Here is a 14,166-nt window from a genome sequence, read left to right on the forward strand (position 1 = left end):
GTTCAATATGCCTTGTAAGCAACTCAGCACTTGGTGTGTGGCTTTAACATCTGGGTGAGATGGGGTTTGGTGTAATTAACAGCTTGGGCTGCTTCCCTCTTGGGTGTGGCCACCTTTCCTTTCCTTTTTTACTTGGAGAATCCTATGACTAGAATTTTCACTCTTGCCGACAGCTGAGATCTGGCTCTCTTGAGAACTTTGTGCTGTTCATTCTGCAGAATGCAGAGCCTCTGGGATTTACATTTCTTTAAAGCATTAGGGGTTTGTGCACTTTTTATAAATAACTGTCCTTCGTTTTCAAAAACATGAAGTTATCATCAAGCAAGCCTGATCCTCTATTAGCAGTGAGGACTTTTTGTCAGCGAAATGACACAGTGTTATTGGGACCGTCCATCTCAGATGTGTGACGGTCCAAAAAGAGGTTGATTCCTGTGCTAAATAGGAGGAGTGCTGCATAAATCAGGCACACCATAAATTTCATTTACTGCTTTTTCGCTGTGTGATATTTTCAGTTCCATCAATAGCTATTTTCCAAAATCTTGTTACTTTTATATAATCTGAAAGTGAATTTAGCAGCGGCAGGAATGTCAGCAGCACAACAGACAGCGTATTCAATTTACAGCAGCTCGGGGAAGGCCGTGCAAGGGCAAGGGGAAATAGCTTGAGTTATTTCTTGGGGAGTTTGTCCTTAAATTATGCCTGATCCCAGGCAGCTGTGTATGATGTGTGAGAACTAGCGACTCTAACTTTAGTTAATTTTTATTTCATGGCTTTGGCATTTGTTTCTGCCGCTTTTTTGGTTTATTTTTTTGTTTTGTTTTGCATTAAAAAAAAAGTCATCACTGAGTTACTCATACATATTCATGCTGCATCCTTTTTTGGGTTGTGTTTTCACACCATTCCATGCACCATGTAGCTTCTGGCTAGCAAGGAGGATGAGAACACAGTGAGAGCTGGAGAGGATGACGGGAGTAATTTCCTGAGCGACCAGCGTTTGGAGCAGAGTAACAAGGTAGGACGTGGCAGTTAACACCTCATTCCCTCTGCCCCTCTCTGTGCCAAGCCAGTCTTCTCGTCTAGGATGCGTCCAATGGGTCTTCTGTTCATGTCGTCTGTACCGAACGCCCACTGTGTGCCTGTGGAGAGCAGAGAGAGTAGGTCTCTTCCTTCTCAGGAGTCCCAGACAGGTTGGCAGTCCAGTCATGAAGCAGCAAACAAACATGTACCTGCAAATAGAAAAGGGCTTTAATAGGAGACTAACCCTACACCAGGGCATTGGATGTTGGACCTGGGCAGACCTTTAGAGATCTGACCTGACCCATTTGTCGTTCGCACTGGAGACTGAAGCCCATGAGGAGGTGTGTCTAGGGCACAGAGTGAGTCAGTGACATGGTCCGAACAGGAGCCCTTCTCTCTGGTAGGACTACACTCCCCTTCTCGGGCTCTCTGCAGCCTCTTGATCTGGAACCCGGCTTGGCATCCCCTGGGCACTCATGAGAATTAGACTCTGGGCGTGTAGGCTGTTCCAGAAGTCACACTGATGCTGAACAAACACTCTCCAAGTTTGGGAACAATCCCTAAGACTGGCATGTGGTGGGAAGTAGGAGGCTGCAGCTTTGACATTTGTGGCCTTCACGGTGTTCAGGTGCTCCAGTGCGTGGAGTCACGAGTGGGAGGGCATTAAAATGCAGATGGTTAGAGGTAGAGCAGAGCAGGTCAGTGGGGCTTTGGAATGAGATCTGGTTTTGGGGGTTGGTCAGTATCTTCATGACTTTGGTTAACCCTCGCTTAAAACTCCTAAGTCTGAGTTTCCCTATCAGTGAACATAATAATACTTCTTATTAGAATTTTTGTCATATTTAAATAGAAAGTTATATGCTAAGTGTTCAGTAAATGATAGCAATTACTATTTTTATTCCTATATTCTAGACTTTTCCTTCTTGGGAGGTTGATTATTTAGATGGACTTAATAACTAGATTGGAGGCAAAGAAGACCTTATAAAAAACAGCTCATTTGTGTAGGTCTTGTCTTCCATTTAAAGCCTTAATCATTATACAAGCGTGGAGAGAGGGGTGTGGTGGCTAGTGTATATATCACCAGCAGTAGTGAAGTCAGGGGAGTTATTTATAGATTGGCAGGAGAAATTTACAGCTTTGGAAAGGGGGAAAGAATGCTAATTGCAGCACCTCAGGACATGCCCGCACAGGCTGTGACTAGATGCATCCTTTGCGTTCCTCCCCTGGGGACCCTCCGTGACCTGGAAGGTGGATCTGTAAATAACATCTCCATGGGAATTGGGAACTCTCCACTTTCCTAATGAGACAAATCAAAGTTACATTAATTAGGATGTCTCTGTAAAGGGCAAGCTGGCTTTCTGTTGTAGAACGGGAAGACACATTGCAGAAGTGTCTATAAATGTCCAAAGCACTATTAATGGCGTGAGTCTGGCCTTCCTGGGGAGAACTTCCGAAGACTGGGTGGTGGGGTGGGGGAATACACTGTCCTGGGTGAGACCCTGAACTGCACACTCAGGTGGGTCAAAGTCACCTCCTTTTGTTCTCATAATCACCTTGGGAGGTGGCATTACTGTCCCAATTTTATAGAGGAGGGAACTGACGTCGATGTCTTGGGCTTTTGCCAGAGCCTCTCACTGCCCTAGACAGTGTGTGTGGCCCTGTGTGCCCGGGTCCCTCTCCTCCCTCTCCCTCTCCCTCTTCCATTTTCTCTCCAGCTTACTCACACTTTCTCATTCTGTCTTCATCCTTTCTCTTCTCCGCATGCCCCCTTCCCTTCCTCCAGAGTCCACTATGTTTTTTTTTCTGAAGTGAGAAGTGGGGAGGCAGAGAGACAGACTCCCACATGTGCTCAACCGGGATCCACCTGCATACCCACCAGGGGGTGATACTCTGCCCATCTGGGGTGTTGTTCTGTTGCAACCGGAGCCATTCGAGCTGAGGCTATGGAGCCATCCTCAGCACCCAGGCCAACTTTGCTCCAATAGAGTCTTGGCTGCTGGAGGGGAAGAGAGAGACAGAGAGAAAGGAAAGGGGGGGAGGGTAGAGAAGCAGATGGCTACTTCTCCTGTGTGCCCTGGTCGGGAATCGAACCTGGACTTCCACACGCCAGGCTGACGCCCTACCGCTGAGCTAGCCAGCCAGGACCAGAGTCCACTATTTGACCAAATACTTTGTTTTGCAGATTATTGAGGACTATTCCAAAGGTGGCTGCAAAAATGGGTATTTAAGGCACACAGATTCCAGTATTTTAGACAGTGATGGAACCCACAAACCTGCCTGCCCCCGAGACCAGAGTCTAGAGGAAGGCGAGCTCCTGAGCCTGCTGGCCCCTTTCTTCACCGAGAAGGCCATGCTGTCACTGGAAGCCAGGTATTTGTGGGCCTGGGCCCTGCTTTGTCTCTGTAGTTTGAGGGGAGAACAAACTCTCATTTTGCTAAATGGATGTAGATGGTGGTGGTGAAATTTACCTGAGAGAGCTCCTGAAATGACATGGAAGGAATCTTGCCAGTTGTGCAATTAGGTAATTAGGCTACACGCTAGTGGCTGTGAGGGGACTTCAGCAAAGCCTCGTGCACGCCCATTATAAAGAGGAGATCATGAGCTTTTCTGCAGAATGATTCCTGCGAGCCCCAGAAAGGGCCGTCTGCATGTCAGTGAGAGGACTCGGCCCCAATTAAATCCCATCCCGTTCTAGGGCAGCTTAAAACAACCATTGTCATTGCGACTCCGTTGTTTTATGTTGAGTTTGAACTAAAATTCTCTTCTCATAATATCTGCTGGGAGTCATTCCTGCATGAGGAAATACTACAGGGTGTTTTCCTTAAAACATAAAACGGAGAAACATTTGGTACATTTGTATTTTTGAAATGAATCCTTTAGGAGCCAATTTGCCCCCTTCCCCATTCTCTCTGGTCCATCCCCGTCTGCTTGGGCAGAGCCAGAAAGAGCAGTGCCTTCCCCACGCCGGGCCTCCGCTGCCCTGGCCGCTCCTGAGGTTGCTGTGGGTGCAGAAGGGGCGCTGCTCATGGGAAATGGCTGGCATGTGGGGGTACTCAGAAAGAGTTCTCAGCTCTTTCCCAGTGTAGGTGAGGAAATGGGCGGTGACTGCCGCCCGTGACTCCTGGCAAGAGTCAGGAACCTGGTTATTTCTCTATTGGTGGGGGACGGAGACTCAGACGTTTCTGTAGCTAAAAGAAAGGGCTGAAGAGCTCTGTGTTGGTGAGCTCAGGTGGGCTAACATTTTCCTCACTTGACACCATGGCTCTAAGGCCCCCTGAAGTCCCAGCCGGAGTCTGCCCTCCCCCCCCCCCGGCTGGCACACACACTCTGTGCCAGGGCCCAGAGTGGCACTCTTTGTAAAGTACCTGATCTCATTTTAACCTCACACCAGCTTTGCATGCAGCTGGGGATCTCAGCTGACAACTGGGGCCTTGACATTTCCTTAGCTAGTCAGTGGTTGTCACTGGGGACTTTCTGGAGGTGTCTTCTTAAAAGACTCCCTGGGATAAGCAGCATTCTGATTGGTCAGAGAGTCTTCTGCCCGGGAGTTCCCTCCAGGAGGTGGGTGGCTTAGGTGCGCTGGGAGAAGCAGGGTTTTGCAGTCACAGACCTGTGCTCCAATCCAGCTGTGTCATGTGTACGTGTGACATGACTCCCCATCTTGTTTCCTCATCTGGAAAGTAGGGGGTGATGATGCTTATCTACCCCATAGGCATCCTTGAGGATTAAGTGAAGTAATGGGTTGGCATTGAGTCGGGTTTTGGTGATACTACTGCTGAAGTTGTGCCCTGCCAGTGACTCCTACCCTTTCCCACTTCCCTCCGGTCAGATTTGTACCCTGTGCGGGACACAGCGGCCAGCCGTGGGTGGTTTGTGCCTCCGAGGCCGCTGCTGAGCCATGTCTGATGACCCAGTGTGGCGCTCTCACAGGTGCAGGCCTGAGACTCCCCTTAAGCCTTTGAGCTCCTCCACCTAGCTGTCCATCCTAGGACCCCACAGAACTCTGACTCAGCTTACCCTCTGCTAGGATGGGATAAGGGAAGCACTTGCCCAGGGGTTACCTTAGCCTGATGAGCTGTCCTGCGCATGACCAGCCAGAGCAATTCCTTTGTTGGAGGCGGAGTGAGCAGGCCCAGGAGGTGCCGTGTGTGTGTGTGTGTGTGTGTGTGTGTGTGTGTGTGTGTGTGGTGTGTGTGTGTGTGTGTGTGTGTGTGAGAGAGAGAGAGAGAGAGAGAGAGGGAGAGAGAGAGAGAGAGAGAGATCCCAGCCCTCTCCTTGTGTGCTTACAGTCGTTTTGCCCTGTTCCCTAGAGGACTTGGTTTAGGGTTTTAGCACTTGAATGTTTTGGTCTTTGTAGCCTAACATTAGGTGTGAATTTTGATATTTAAAAATCTAAAAACGGCCTGACCTGTGGTGGCGCAGTGGATAAAGCGTCGACCTGGAATGCTGAGGTTGCTGGTTCAAAACCCTGGGATTACCTGGTCCAGGCACATATGGGAGTTGATGCTTCCTGCTCCTCCTCTCTTCTCTCTCTCTCTCTCTCTCCTCCTTCTCTCCTTTCTAAAATGAATAAATAAAGTCTTAAATAAATTAAAAAAAAAATCTAAAAACTGAGCCGTTAGGGATTTTTTAAAAAGATAATACCACCTTGAGCTGTAAGTAATAGGAGTCGGGAAGCTCGTTCCTAGAAAGCCTGTGTCTGCTCTGCTGGGCGTGGTCGGGGGGCAGGTGGGCACCGCCAGGGAGAGGCCTGGCCCGGCGTCCAGAGTTCGCAGTTGGCCGACAAGTAGCTGAAGAGACGTGGTGGTGTCAGCTGTGGGCGACAGGCTTGGCGGGGACCCTTTGGTTCTCCCCCCCCAAGCCTGAGTCCTGACCACCTGCCTCCTAAGCAGCCCCCATTCCCACCCTGCTCACCACCCGCTTGCCTCCTGCCCGTCCTTCGCCCAGCAGTCAGAGTGCTGCGGCGTCACTGCGGTCAGTCGGGCAGTCTCCTAACCAGCCCCCCTGCGGCTGCCCGCTGCCCGTGCCACTTCCAGAGCCGGCACCTCGCTCCTCTGCTTCCAACCCTTCTGAGACTCTTCACTTCCTTGGGCTCAGAATTGCTCCCAGTGCCCGCGAGGCCCTGCACAGTCCACAGGCCCTCAGCTCTGTTCTCCCCGTCCTGTCTGCTGCAGCCGCCCACCCTTCTCTTGCCCAGAGCCGGCTGCTGCCTGTTTCAGTCTTTGCTTATGCCACGAGTGACAGTCCCTTCCCAGGGCAGAGGCTAATCCCTGTTTATCTGTTGCTTCCAACCCTTTCTTAAGACACTCACGGTGCATGTGATCACATGACAGATCAGATTCTCATCACTAATTTCAAAATGAGCACGCGACATTGCCCAGCACAAGGCTGTTTTACGGCCTCTCTTCTCCCGTCCCTGACTGGTGACCTTACCTTATATTTGATTGGAAAAACAAACAGTTGAACTCAAGCTCTTTCTCTTCCTCCCCCGCAGTGCTGCCAGCTGATTTGCCTCTATACCCAGAAACTCTGACCTTCCTGCTGTTGGAATGGGAGAGCTGGATACTCTGCTTCTAGCCAGACCTACCCTGCCCCTGGGGTTTAGTTCGTGTCCCCTCATGTAATGTCAATCATTTAGGAGACCCCTCCCCCCAGTTCTCTCCGCTACCACCCATTTCTTTATTCCTCTTAAAGGCAAGGTTTCTGGGGAGAACTGTTCCTACTCACTGTATCCACGCTCTTCCCTTCCATTCTCTCTGTCTCACTCCTAGAGCTTCCATACCCTTCACCCCACTCATCAAGGTCAGTGGCGGGCTCCGGGTGCGAGGCTCAGTGGCCGGCGTGAGCCTGTCAGCAGCGGCAGCTGGCCGCTCTCGGCCTTCTGTTCACGGCCCTCTCTCCTGTCTTTGGCCTCACTGGCCTCTCCTCTCAGTCTCTGCTGCTAGCCGTTGAGTGTTGGAGGGTCCCAAAGCTGTGTCCTTAGCCTGTTTTCTTTCTCTCTCTTTGCTTTCCCTGGCTTTGGAGATACTTTGGGACTTCTAAGTTTATACCCACAGCCTGACCTTCCCCAGATCACACTGTCTGCGTGATGTCTCCACTACTTAGTGTGGAGTCCAATTCATCGTCCTAGTCATCGCTGACATGGTCTTAGTTAGTTAGCAGTGCATTAGTGTGTCCCAAACTACTTACCGTTCTCGTGTCTCTTCACGGCACTGCTACTTGTCTCGTTGGTGTAGCTGCAAGTCGTTCCCACAGCCCCGTAGCCATCGGTAGGTCCTGTTCCACCTCGTCATGTGCCCCTGACTCGGCCGCCATACATCTCTCCTGCGACCCTTTTAGTCCGGGCCTTGTGGGACTCCCTCAGCGCAGCCTCCTCCGCAGTCCCTTCTCCACGAGCAGCCGGAGGGATCTTTCTAAACGTTAGACCAGGTCACATCTCTTCCATGCTCAAACCCTCCAGTGGATTTCCGGCGCCCTTCTGGTAGGATCAGAGCTTCCTGACTGGCCTCTGCCTACGTCTCTGACTTTGTCACCGACCCCTCTTGTTCCCTGTGTTCCAGACACACGACTTTCTTCCTGTTCTTCAAGCGTCCAGGCTTGTTCTCATCTCGGGCCTTGACAGTGGCCATTCTCTCCCCCAGGGGTGCCCCTTTTCTGGCTGTGTGCATGGCTACTGGTGTCTCAGCTGGGTAGCGGCTCTGTGGAGAGAGGCCTTTTCTGACCACCGCCCCCAGCAGACCCCCGCTTCTCCGTGCACGCTGCCTCGGGCCTGCCCGCCTTCCTCCCCTCCTCTCTCCCGCAATTCATCCTCCTAGTCATCGCTGACATGGTCTTAGTTAGTTAGCAGTGCATGGCTGTCTGTCTGTCGGTCTGTCTGCTCCTTAATGAAGTATGGTGAGCTCCATGATTCCTCTTCAGTGTGCGTTCCCACTGCCTCCCATGACCAGTGGGGGTGCACAGTGAGTACTTGAATGTTCGCCCAGGTAAGAGCTCTGCACCCTGGCAAGGTTCATTAGAAAACTGGAAAGAGCGAGAGCGGTGCTTCTCTGGCGTCAGAAAGGCCTGAGCTCCAGCCCTTGCTCTGCACTTTGCTGGGGGGCCCCGCCCTTTATGAGCTCCTTTCTTCATCTGGAAAACAGGCTGTTAATACTCATCCCATCTCACAGCCTCATGTGAGGGCTAAACGTATTTAGTGTGTTTAAAGGAGCTGACTCACATAAGTGCTCCATAAATGTCAGTCCCTGTCCCTTTATACCTTTGGTGTGACAAAGATGCTCAGGACGGCCTGTAGACAACATCTAGGCTTCTCACAAGACCCTTGGGCTGGACCAGTAAGAAGGTCCTGATTACAGTGACAGCTAATGAGTCTGCTCTTCAGATTCTAGCAAAGGAACACTTGAAATGTTTTATTTAACAGCCCGTCGCTTTAGTATGTTATAATGGCCTCTCACCACCTTTTACTGCCCATTTGTAAAGTCTTTTTCCTGGGTTTTATTGTGTGTTGTTTGTTCATGAGTAATGTTTCTCCTTTGGCTAGCTGAATAGCAATTGGCATTATTTTTAATCTATAGTATGGGTAGGAGAGGAAAGGAAAATTTAGTTTATCATTCTTAAAATACCAGAAATATTTCTAAAGTCTAGGTTTTACTGAATTTTAAGATGGTTTGTGTAGCCTAGATGATTTCATATTAGAAGTGAAAAATGTACCATAGATTTTAATTTTGTTTTTTATACTTTTATTTTTACTCTATTTTAGTGTGCTCTCGTTGTCTCATTTGAGTTGAATTAGCTCTATCCCAGAGCTGGATGGTTTGCATCCAGACGGAGGAAGACCTTGCTCTGCCCTCCTGTGGGGCTCGGTGGGGAAGGGAGACAGGGCTCTGTCGCTATTGGCCGCAGAGCTGCCGGGCCAGGGAAGCTCTGGGTATGACAGAGGTGTTGGTAGTCGCGGTCTGACTGTCCCACAGGGTTTTTGGGAATAAGGCTGGCAGGAGAACTGCAGAGAGAAGAGAGAAGAGCTAACACCGACAAGGGCCTGTTCTGTCTCCTTCTCTCTCTGACCGCCACTGCCATCTGCTGCCGCACTTCTCCCTGGAAGACAGCAGCAGCTTCCCAGCCTCTCCCTCTGTCCTTGCCCCCTCCTCTTCCCTTTTTCGTAATTTTCTGTCTCTATTTTATAACCTCCTCATCATTGTCTCTTTTTTAAGTGAGAGGAGAGGAGATAGTGGGACAGACTCCTGCATGCACCCTGACTGGGATCACCCGGGCAACTCCCGTCTGGGGCCGAGGCTTGAAACAACTGAGCTATTATCCAGTGCCTGGGGCCGACACTCGAACCAATCGAGCCACTGGCTGCGAGAGGAAAAGAGAGAGAGAAGGGGGAGCGGGGGAGAGAAGCAGATGGTTGCTTCTCATGTGTGTCCTGATTGGAGATTGCACCCGGAAGTCTGCAGGCCAGGCGATGCTCTACCTCCAAGCCAAGCAGCCAGGGCTTCTCTTCTTCATCTTTTTTTTTTTTTAATTTTTATATTTATTTATTTATTTATTTATTTATTTATTTATTTTGTATTTTTCTGAGGTTGGAAACAAGGCAGACTCCTGCATGCGCCTGACCAGGATCCACCCAGCACGCCCACCAGGGGGCGATGCTCTGCCCATCTGGGGCGTTGCTCTGCCGCAATCAGAGCCATTCTAGCACCTGAGGCAGAGGCCACAGAGCCATCCCCAGCGCCCGGGCCATCTTTGCTCCAATGGAGCCTCGGCTGCGGGAGGGGAAGAGAGAGACAGAGAGGAAGGAGAGGGGGAGGGGTGGAGAAGCAGATGGGCGCTTCTCTTGTGTGTTCTGGCTGGGAATCGAACCCGGGACTCCTGCACACCAGGCTGATGCTCTACCTCTGAGCCAACCGGCCAGGGCCTTTTTTTTTTTAAATGAATTTCTTTTTCTTTTATATTTTTAGATGATTTAAACATGTTTATTTTAAAATCTTCAGATTGTTATTTTCTCGAGTGTGAACTCTCGTTTGTTGGTAGGTTATCTGTCTTTCATAACAGTGGATTCTGTTGGCAGGTTTCTTTTGCCTGCGTTTCAGCCCTGCTTGGTCCCCTTACTCCCTGCGTGGTGGTGGTGCCTCAGCTCGGCTTTCTGGGTCTTACTGGAGGGTTTATGAAATTTGCATTGTTCTACCTTGAGAGTTAAATCTTCTGGTCCTACTGCTTTCTGCAAATGCCCCTTTTCCGGACTTTGAGTCGCTACCGTTTTTGACCATTGGATACGTTTTGTCTTGATTTTGGATTATGTAGTGTACCTCAAAACATCTTTGCTCTGCATTTTTGCTGTCCTTCACATGTGTTCAGAGCAGACTGGGAAGGGCTCCTGTGTATACTCACATCTCTGCCTGGATAGGAAGTCTCTCCATTTTTTTAAGTAAAATTTTATTTTATCAATATTTTATTTTATTTATTGATTTGTTGTTCTATTTTTTTTTATATACATTTATGGATTGCCCTGACCGGGGATCAAACCCACAACCTTGATGTGTCGGGACGATGCTCTCACTGGCTGAGCCACTGGGCCAGGGCGTCTCCATTCATTCCTTACGCCAAGCCTGAGCCGCGTTTGCAGAGGGCGAGCGGCCATGCTCCTCCCTCGCGCAGAGCCTCGCGGTGGCTGGTTCTCCTGCCCCACTCCCCAGCCTTGCCTCCCTGTTCTCCAGTGGGTTTTCCTTGCTTAGAGTATTCATTTTCCTTTCCCCCCGGCTAGCCTCTACCAACTCTGGACTCCTTTTCTGACGTTCTTCCCGACACCTGGGATTGTCGTTTCGTGGTCCTCTCAAACTTGCCCAGTGCCAGGTTCCACTTTTACCCCGTGGAGGAGTGACTTGTGTTCGTTCCTGCTTCCAGCAGCAGGCTAGGTCCTCGCAAGCAGTATTGTGTCCCCAGTGTCCATTACTGTGCCTCCCTCAAAAGATGCCCCCACGAGGGATTCTTCTCCAGCTGCTCCGTTGTCTTTTACATGCTGGCCGGTTTACTTCCAGATCCCAGGAAAGCTGAGATGACGACTTGCGTGCAAGTGGTTTATTTCAGACGTTGATTCCAGGGAGTAGGAATGAGGGCTCAGGGAGAGGAGACAGAAATGAAGGCAAAGGTAATAAGGGTACACTGTAGTCTGGTTACTGCTGCGGGCAGCTGGGGCTCAGTCCTACTGGGCACCCTCTGAGGGACAGCGCAGACTGCTGCTGTCCGTCTAAGAAAGGATGGGAGCTTAGGACATTAACTCCACGGTTCTCCTCCCTCACTGCCTGAGGCTCTCCCCCAAGTATAAACTGGCCCGCACTTCCCCACTGCCCTGCTGGCTGGCTCGGAGAGCTCTGGGAGGAGTCCCGCAGCGGCAGAGGGACGAGAGCTCTGGGAGGAGTCCCGCAGCGGCAGAGGGATGCAGGGAGTGCTGGAGGTGGATCGTCTGTGTCTGCGAGGGCTGCCGCTGGAGCCCGAGGGAGGCCAAGGGCTGTGGCAAGGGGCGTGAAAAGCAGCTGCTACCTGTGCACTCTCTCATTTAGCCCTCATAGTTGTCCTGTGGGTAGACTTACTTACTTTCAGAGAATTGTAGTTAGAATTTGAGGCCGTTTTGTCTGAGCTTAGAGCAGTCCAAGCATCCCTTTATTTCATCCTACTCACCGAGCACCGTGACGCGCCTGGATGGACCAGTCACTGATGGGTCAGCAGGTTGGCCAGATTCATCCAAAGCCGTAGAATGCAGAAATAGGATGTAGAAATAGGGTTGGGGCAGGGGGACCTTGCAACTGGCGTGAATACTTTCTGACCCTGTCTGTTCCTTTCTTAGGCCCAGCCTGCATCCATATAGCCATGTAGTCCCCTTACTTGCTGTGTAACTTGTCAAATCAATTCTCCTCTTTTTACTCATGAAAGAGGCATGAGTAAAAACCTCCCTTGTGTGGTTGTGAGGTGACGTGGGATGAAATATTTGGTGTGGGTCCTGGCACATGGCAGGTGCTTGCGGTGTTTAGTTTAAACAGAACCTGGGCCAGCAGGGTAGGGGCCAAGGCCAGAGCAGAAAGCTTCATTCTCCTGCTTTTTTCCCTTTCGAAAAAACAGGCCAGACCTTCTGAAAGTGCTCCGTGAACTGCTTCTGGAACCAGCGTACTTGCCAGAGTGGCGAGTTTCCGGAGAACTCCTAGATGGGGAAACGAAGAAGACACTTGAGCCGATGGCTCTCCAGCTAAGAGATGAACTCGGACGGTTCATCCAGGCCACCTCCTTTCCCAAGCCCCACGATGAACTGGAGCCGCCCTGGGGGGCCCAGCTAGTGAAGGCGGGTGAGCCGTCCAGGGTGGACCTGCGAGATGCCTCGGTGCAGACCGTGGCCATGGAGGGCGACATGCTCAGATCCGAACACGGCGGTGGGAGAGGGGCTTGGGAAGAGACGCCACCAGATGCCGCCTCCAGTGCTGAGCATCCACCCGAGAACGAGAAAGAGAAGGGGTGCGGGGTGCCAGGAGGGCAGGCCACGCCCCTTTCTGCCCCGCCCGGGACTGACAATGTGAGTTTCTCCATGTACTTATTTTGTCCAACAGAAAATTTAGAAAATCACCTGTTTGTCTAAAACTGGATTTATATAAAACTTGGTCTTCCCTTCTGCCTACACCTATCCTGGTCTCTACTTAGAGGTGTCTGTCTGTCCTAATCTTCCCCAAAGTATTCTATGATTTCCCTCTTCTCTCCTCCCCCATCCCAGCCCTGTCATTAATCTGATTATCATGACATTTATGTGTGTTCCTTATAAAAACAGGTATGTTTATACATCAGTCTGTAGCTTTCTGTTTCATGTTCTGCATAGGAATGTCTTTCCTCCTAATGGCTGTGTTCAGTTGTACTGTGTGGAATGCACCTCAATTTATATCATTTTCACCTACTGCTGGACATTTACTTTTGCAGGTTGCAATAAAATTGTAATAACCAGATTTTAGGTGTAGGGCTGAGAAGCTGGGGTTTAGTTTGTGCAGACTTTGTGTCTGAAGGGTACTGTTCTGTGAGCTGAGTCTGCATTCTGTTACCCTTGTGAATCAGAGATGAGGAAGCCAGACCCTGAGTGCCCGTGGTTTGCCCGGGGTAAGGGGGCGTTGCAGAGACCCCTCTGTGCCTGCGTGCGTAACCGTTCCCTCCCCCTGGGTCCCGCCACCCTCCTGCCCGCGCTGGCCTGAATTGGTGGGGTCTGGTTTTGTTGGGTGAATGTGTACATTTTGCTTTAATCAAGATGCTGTCTCTATGCTTCTCCTTAAACACCATCAAATACGCCAACTTGTTAAAGTCCAGACTCTTGGCTATGTTTGATTGGACCTTTTGCTGAAATCCTTCTGGAAGGAGGGGTTGTAGCTGGGGATCCCCGTGGCAGGAAGATGTGAGTGTTCTGACAGAGAAGAAAATAGGTCCTGTTTCTAATAGCACACAGCGGTGGCTGTTGGTATTCTTGTTTGGGATGGGTGTTTGTATCTGAGAAATCAACTGTATACACTGCTTAATAGCATCAGAATGGAGAATTAAGTTCATTTTCTGACCACTGAATTACTGCTTTTGTGCATACTAAAGAGAGTTAAACAAGATCATTAGCAAAATTGCTTTTGATTATTTTAAATTATGCACCAAAACTATAATTTCTAGAAAAGGATTTTCTAAAGATATCAGTAGAGACAAAAATATATATATATATAAACATTGCCATTATATTAATGGTACTTGAGATGCAAATTTGTGCAATTTGGCTAGGATAGAAATGCTCTCCTCTGCCCCAGCTTACTTAGTTTGTACCTATGTACTGGGAAAATGAGACACCCTCTCCCCATTTGTGTGGGAGATATCATTCTGTGTTCAGGGAGTTTGGATACTGGAGTGAACTTAATTTCCCCAAATATATTGAAATTATTTTAAAATTTGGAATGATCTTTTTTGTTTGAATCTTCAAAAAGTAACTGCTTGTTTTTTAGCACCTGCTCTGTATGCTGGGTTTGTGCTAGGCACCTGTCCCTACGTCATCACATTAATCTTCTCAGCAAGTGCACGGGTTAGGTAGGCATTACCTGCATTTCACGTGGGGAAAACTATAGGCTGTGAAAGGCTCGGAAAATTGTCCAGGGT

At 49.9% G+C, this 14,166-nt stretch overlaps 1 protein-coding gene across 5 annotated transcripts in view; it reads left to right on the forward strand.

Moving 5' to 3' along the window:
• Positions 1–14,166, forward strand: part of CDK5RAP2 (CDK5 regulatory subunit associated protein 2) — a 181,706-nt gene that overhangs the window by 103,677 nt on the left and 63,863 nt on the right. For 3 of the 5 annotated variants that reach the window (XM_066256378.1, XM_066256380.1, XM_066256379.1), the window contains 2 exons: positions 3,200–3,387; positions 12,130–12,574. In XM_066256378.1, coding sequence (XP_066112475.1) covers positions 3,200–3,387; positions 12,130–12,574 — 633 coding nt within the window. Of the gene's footprint in view, positions 1–916; positions 1,013–3,199; positions 3,388–12,129; positions 12,575–14,166 lie in introns of all 5 variants that reach the window. The other 2 variants (XM_066256376.1, XM_066256377.1) reach the window with 1 other exon arrangement.

Source organism: Saccopteryx bilineata, chromosome 2, assembly GCF_036850765.1.
Source record: "Saccopteryx bilineata isolate mSacBil1 chromosome 2, mSacBil1_pri_phased_curated, whole genome shotgun sequence".
NCBI classification, from domain to species: Eukaryota; Metazoa; Chordata; class Mammalia; order Chiroptera; family Emballonuridae; genus Saccopteryx; species Saccopteryx bilineata.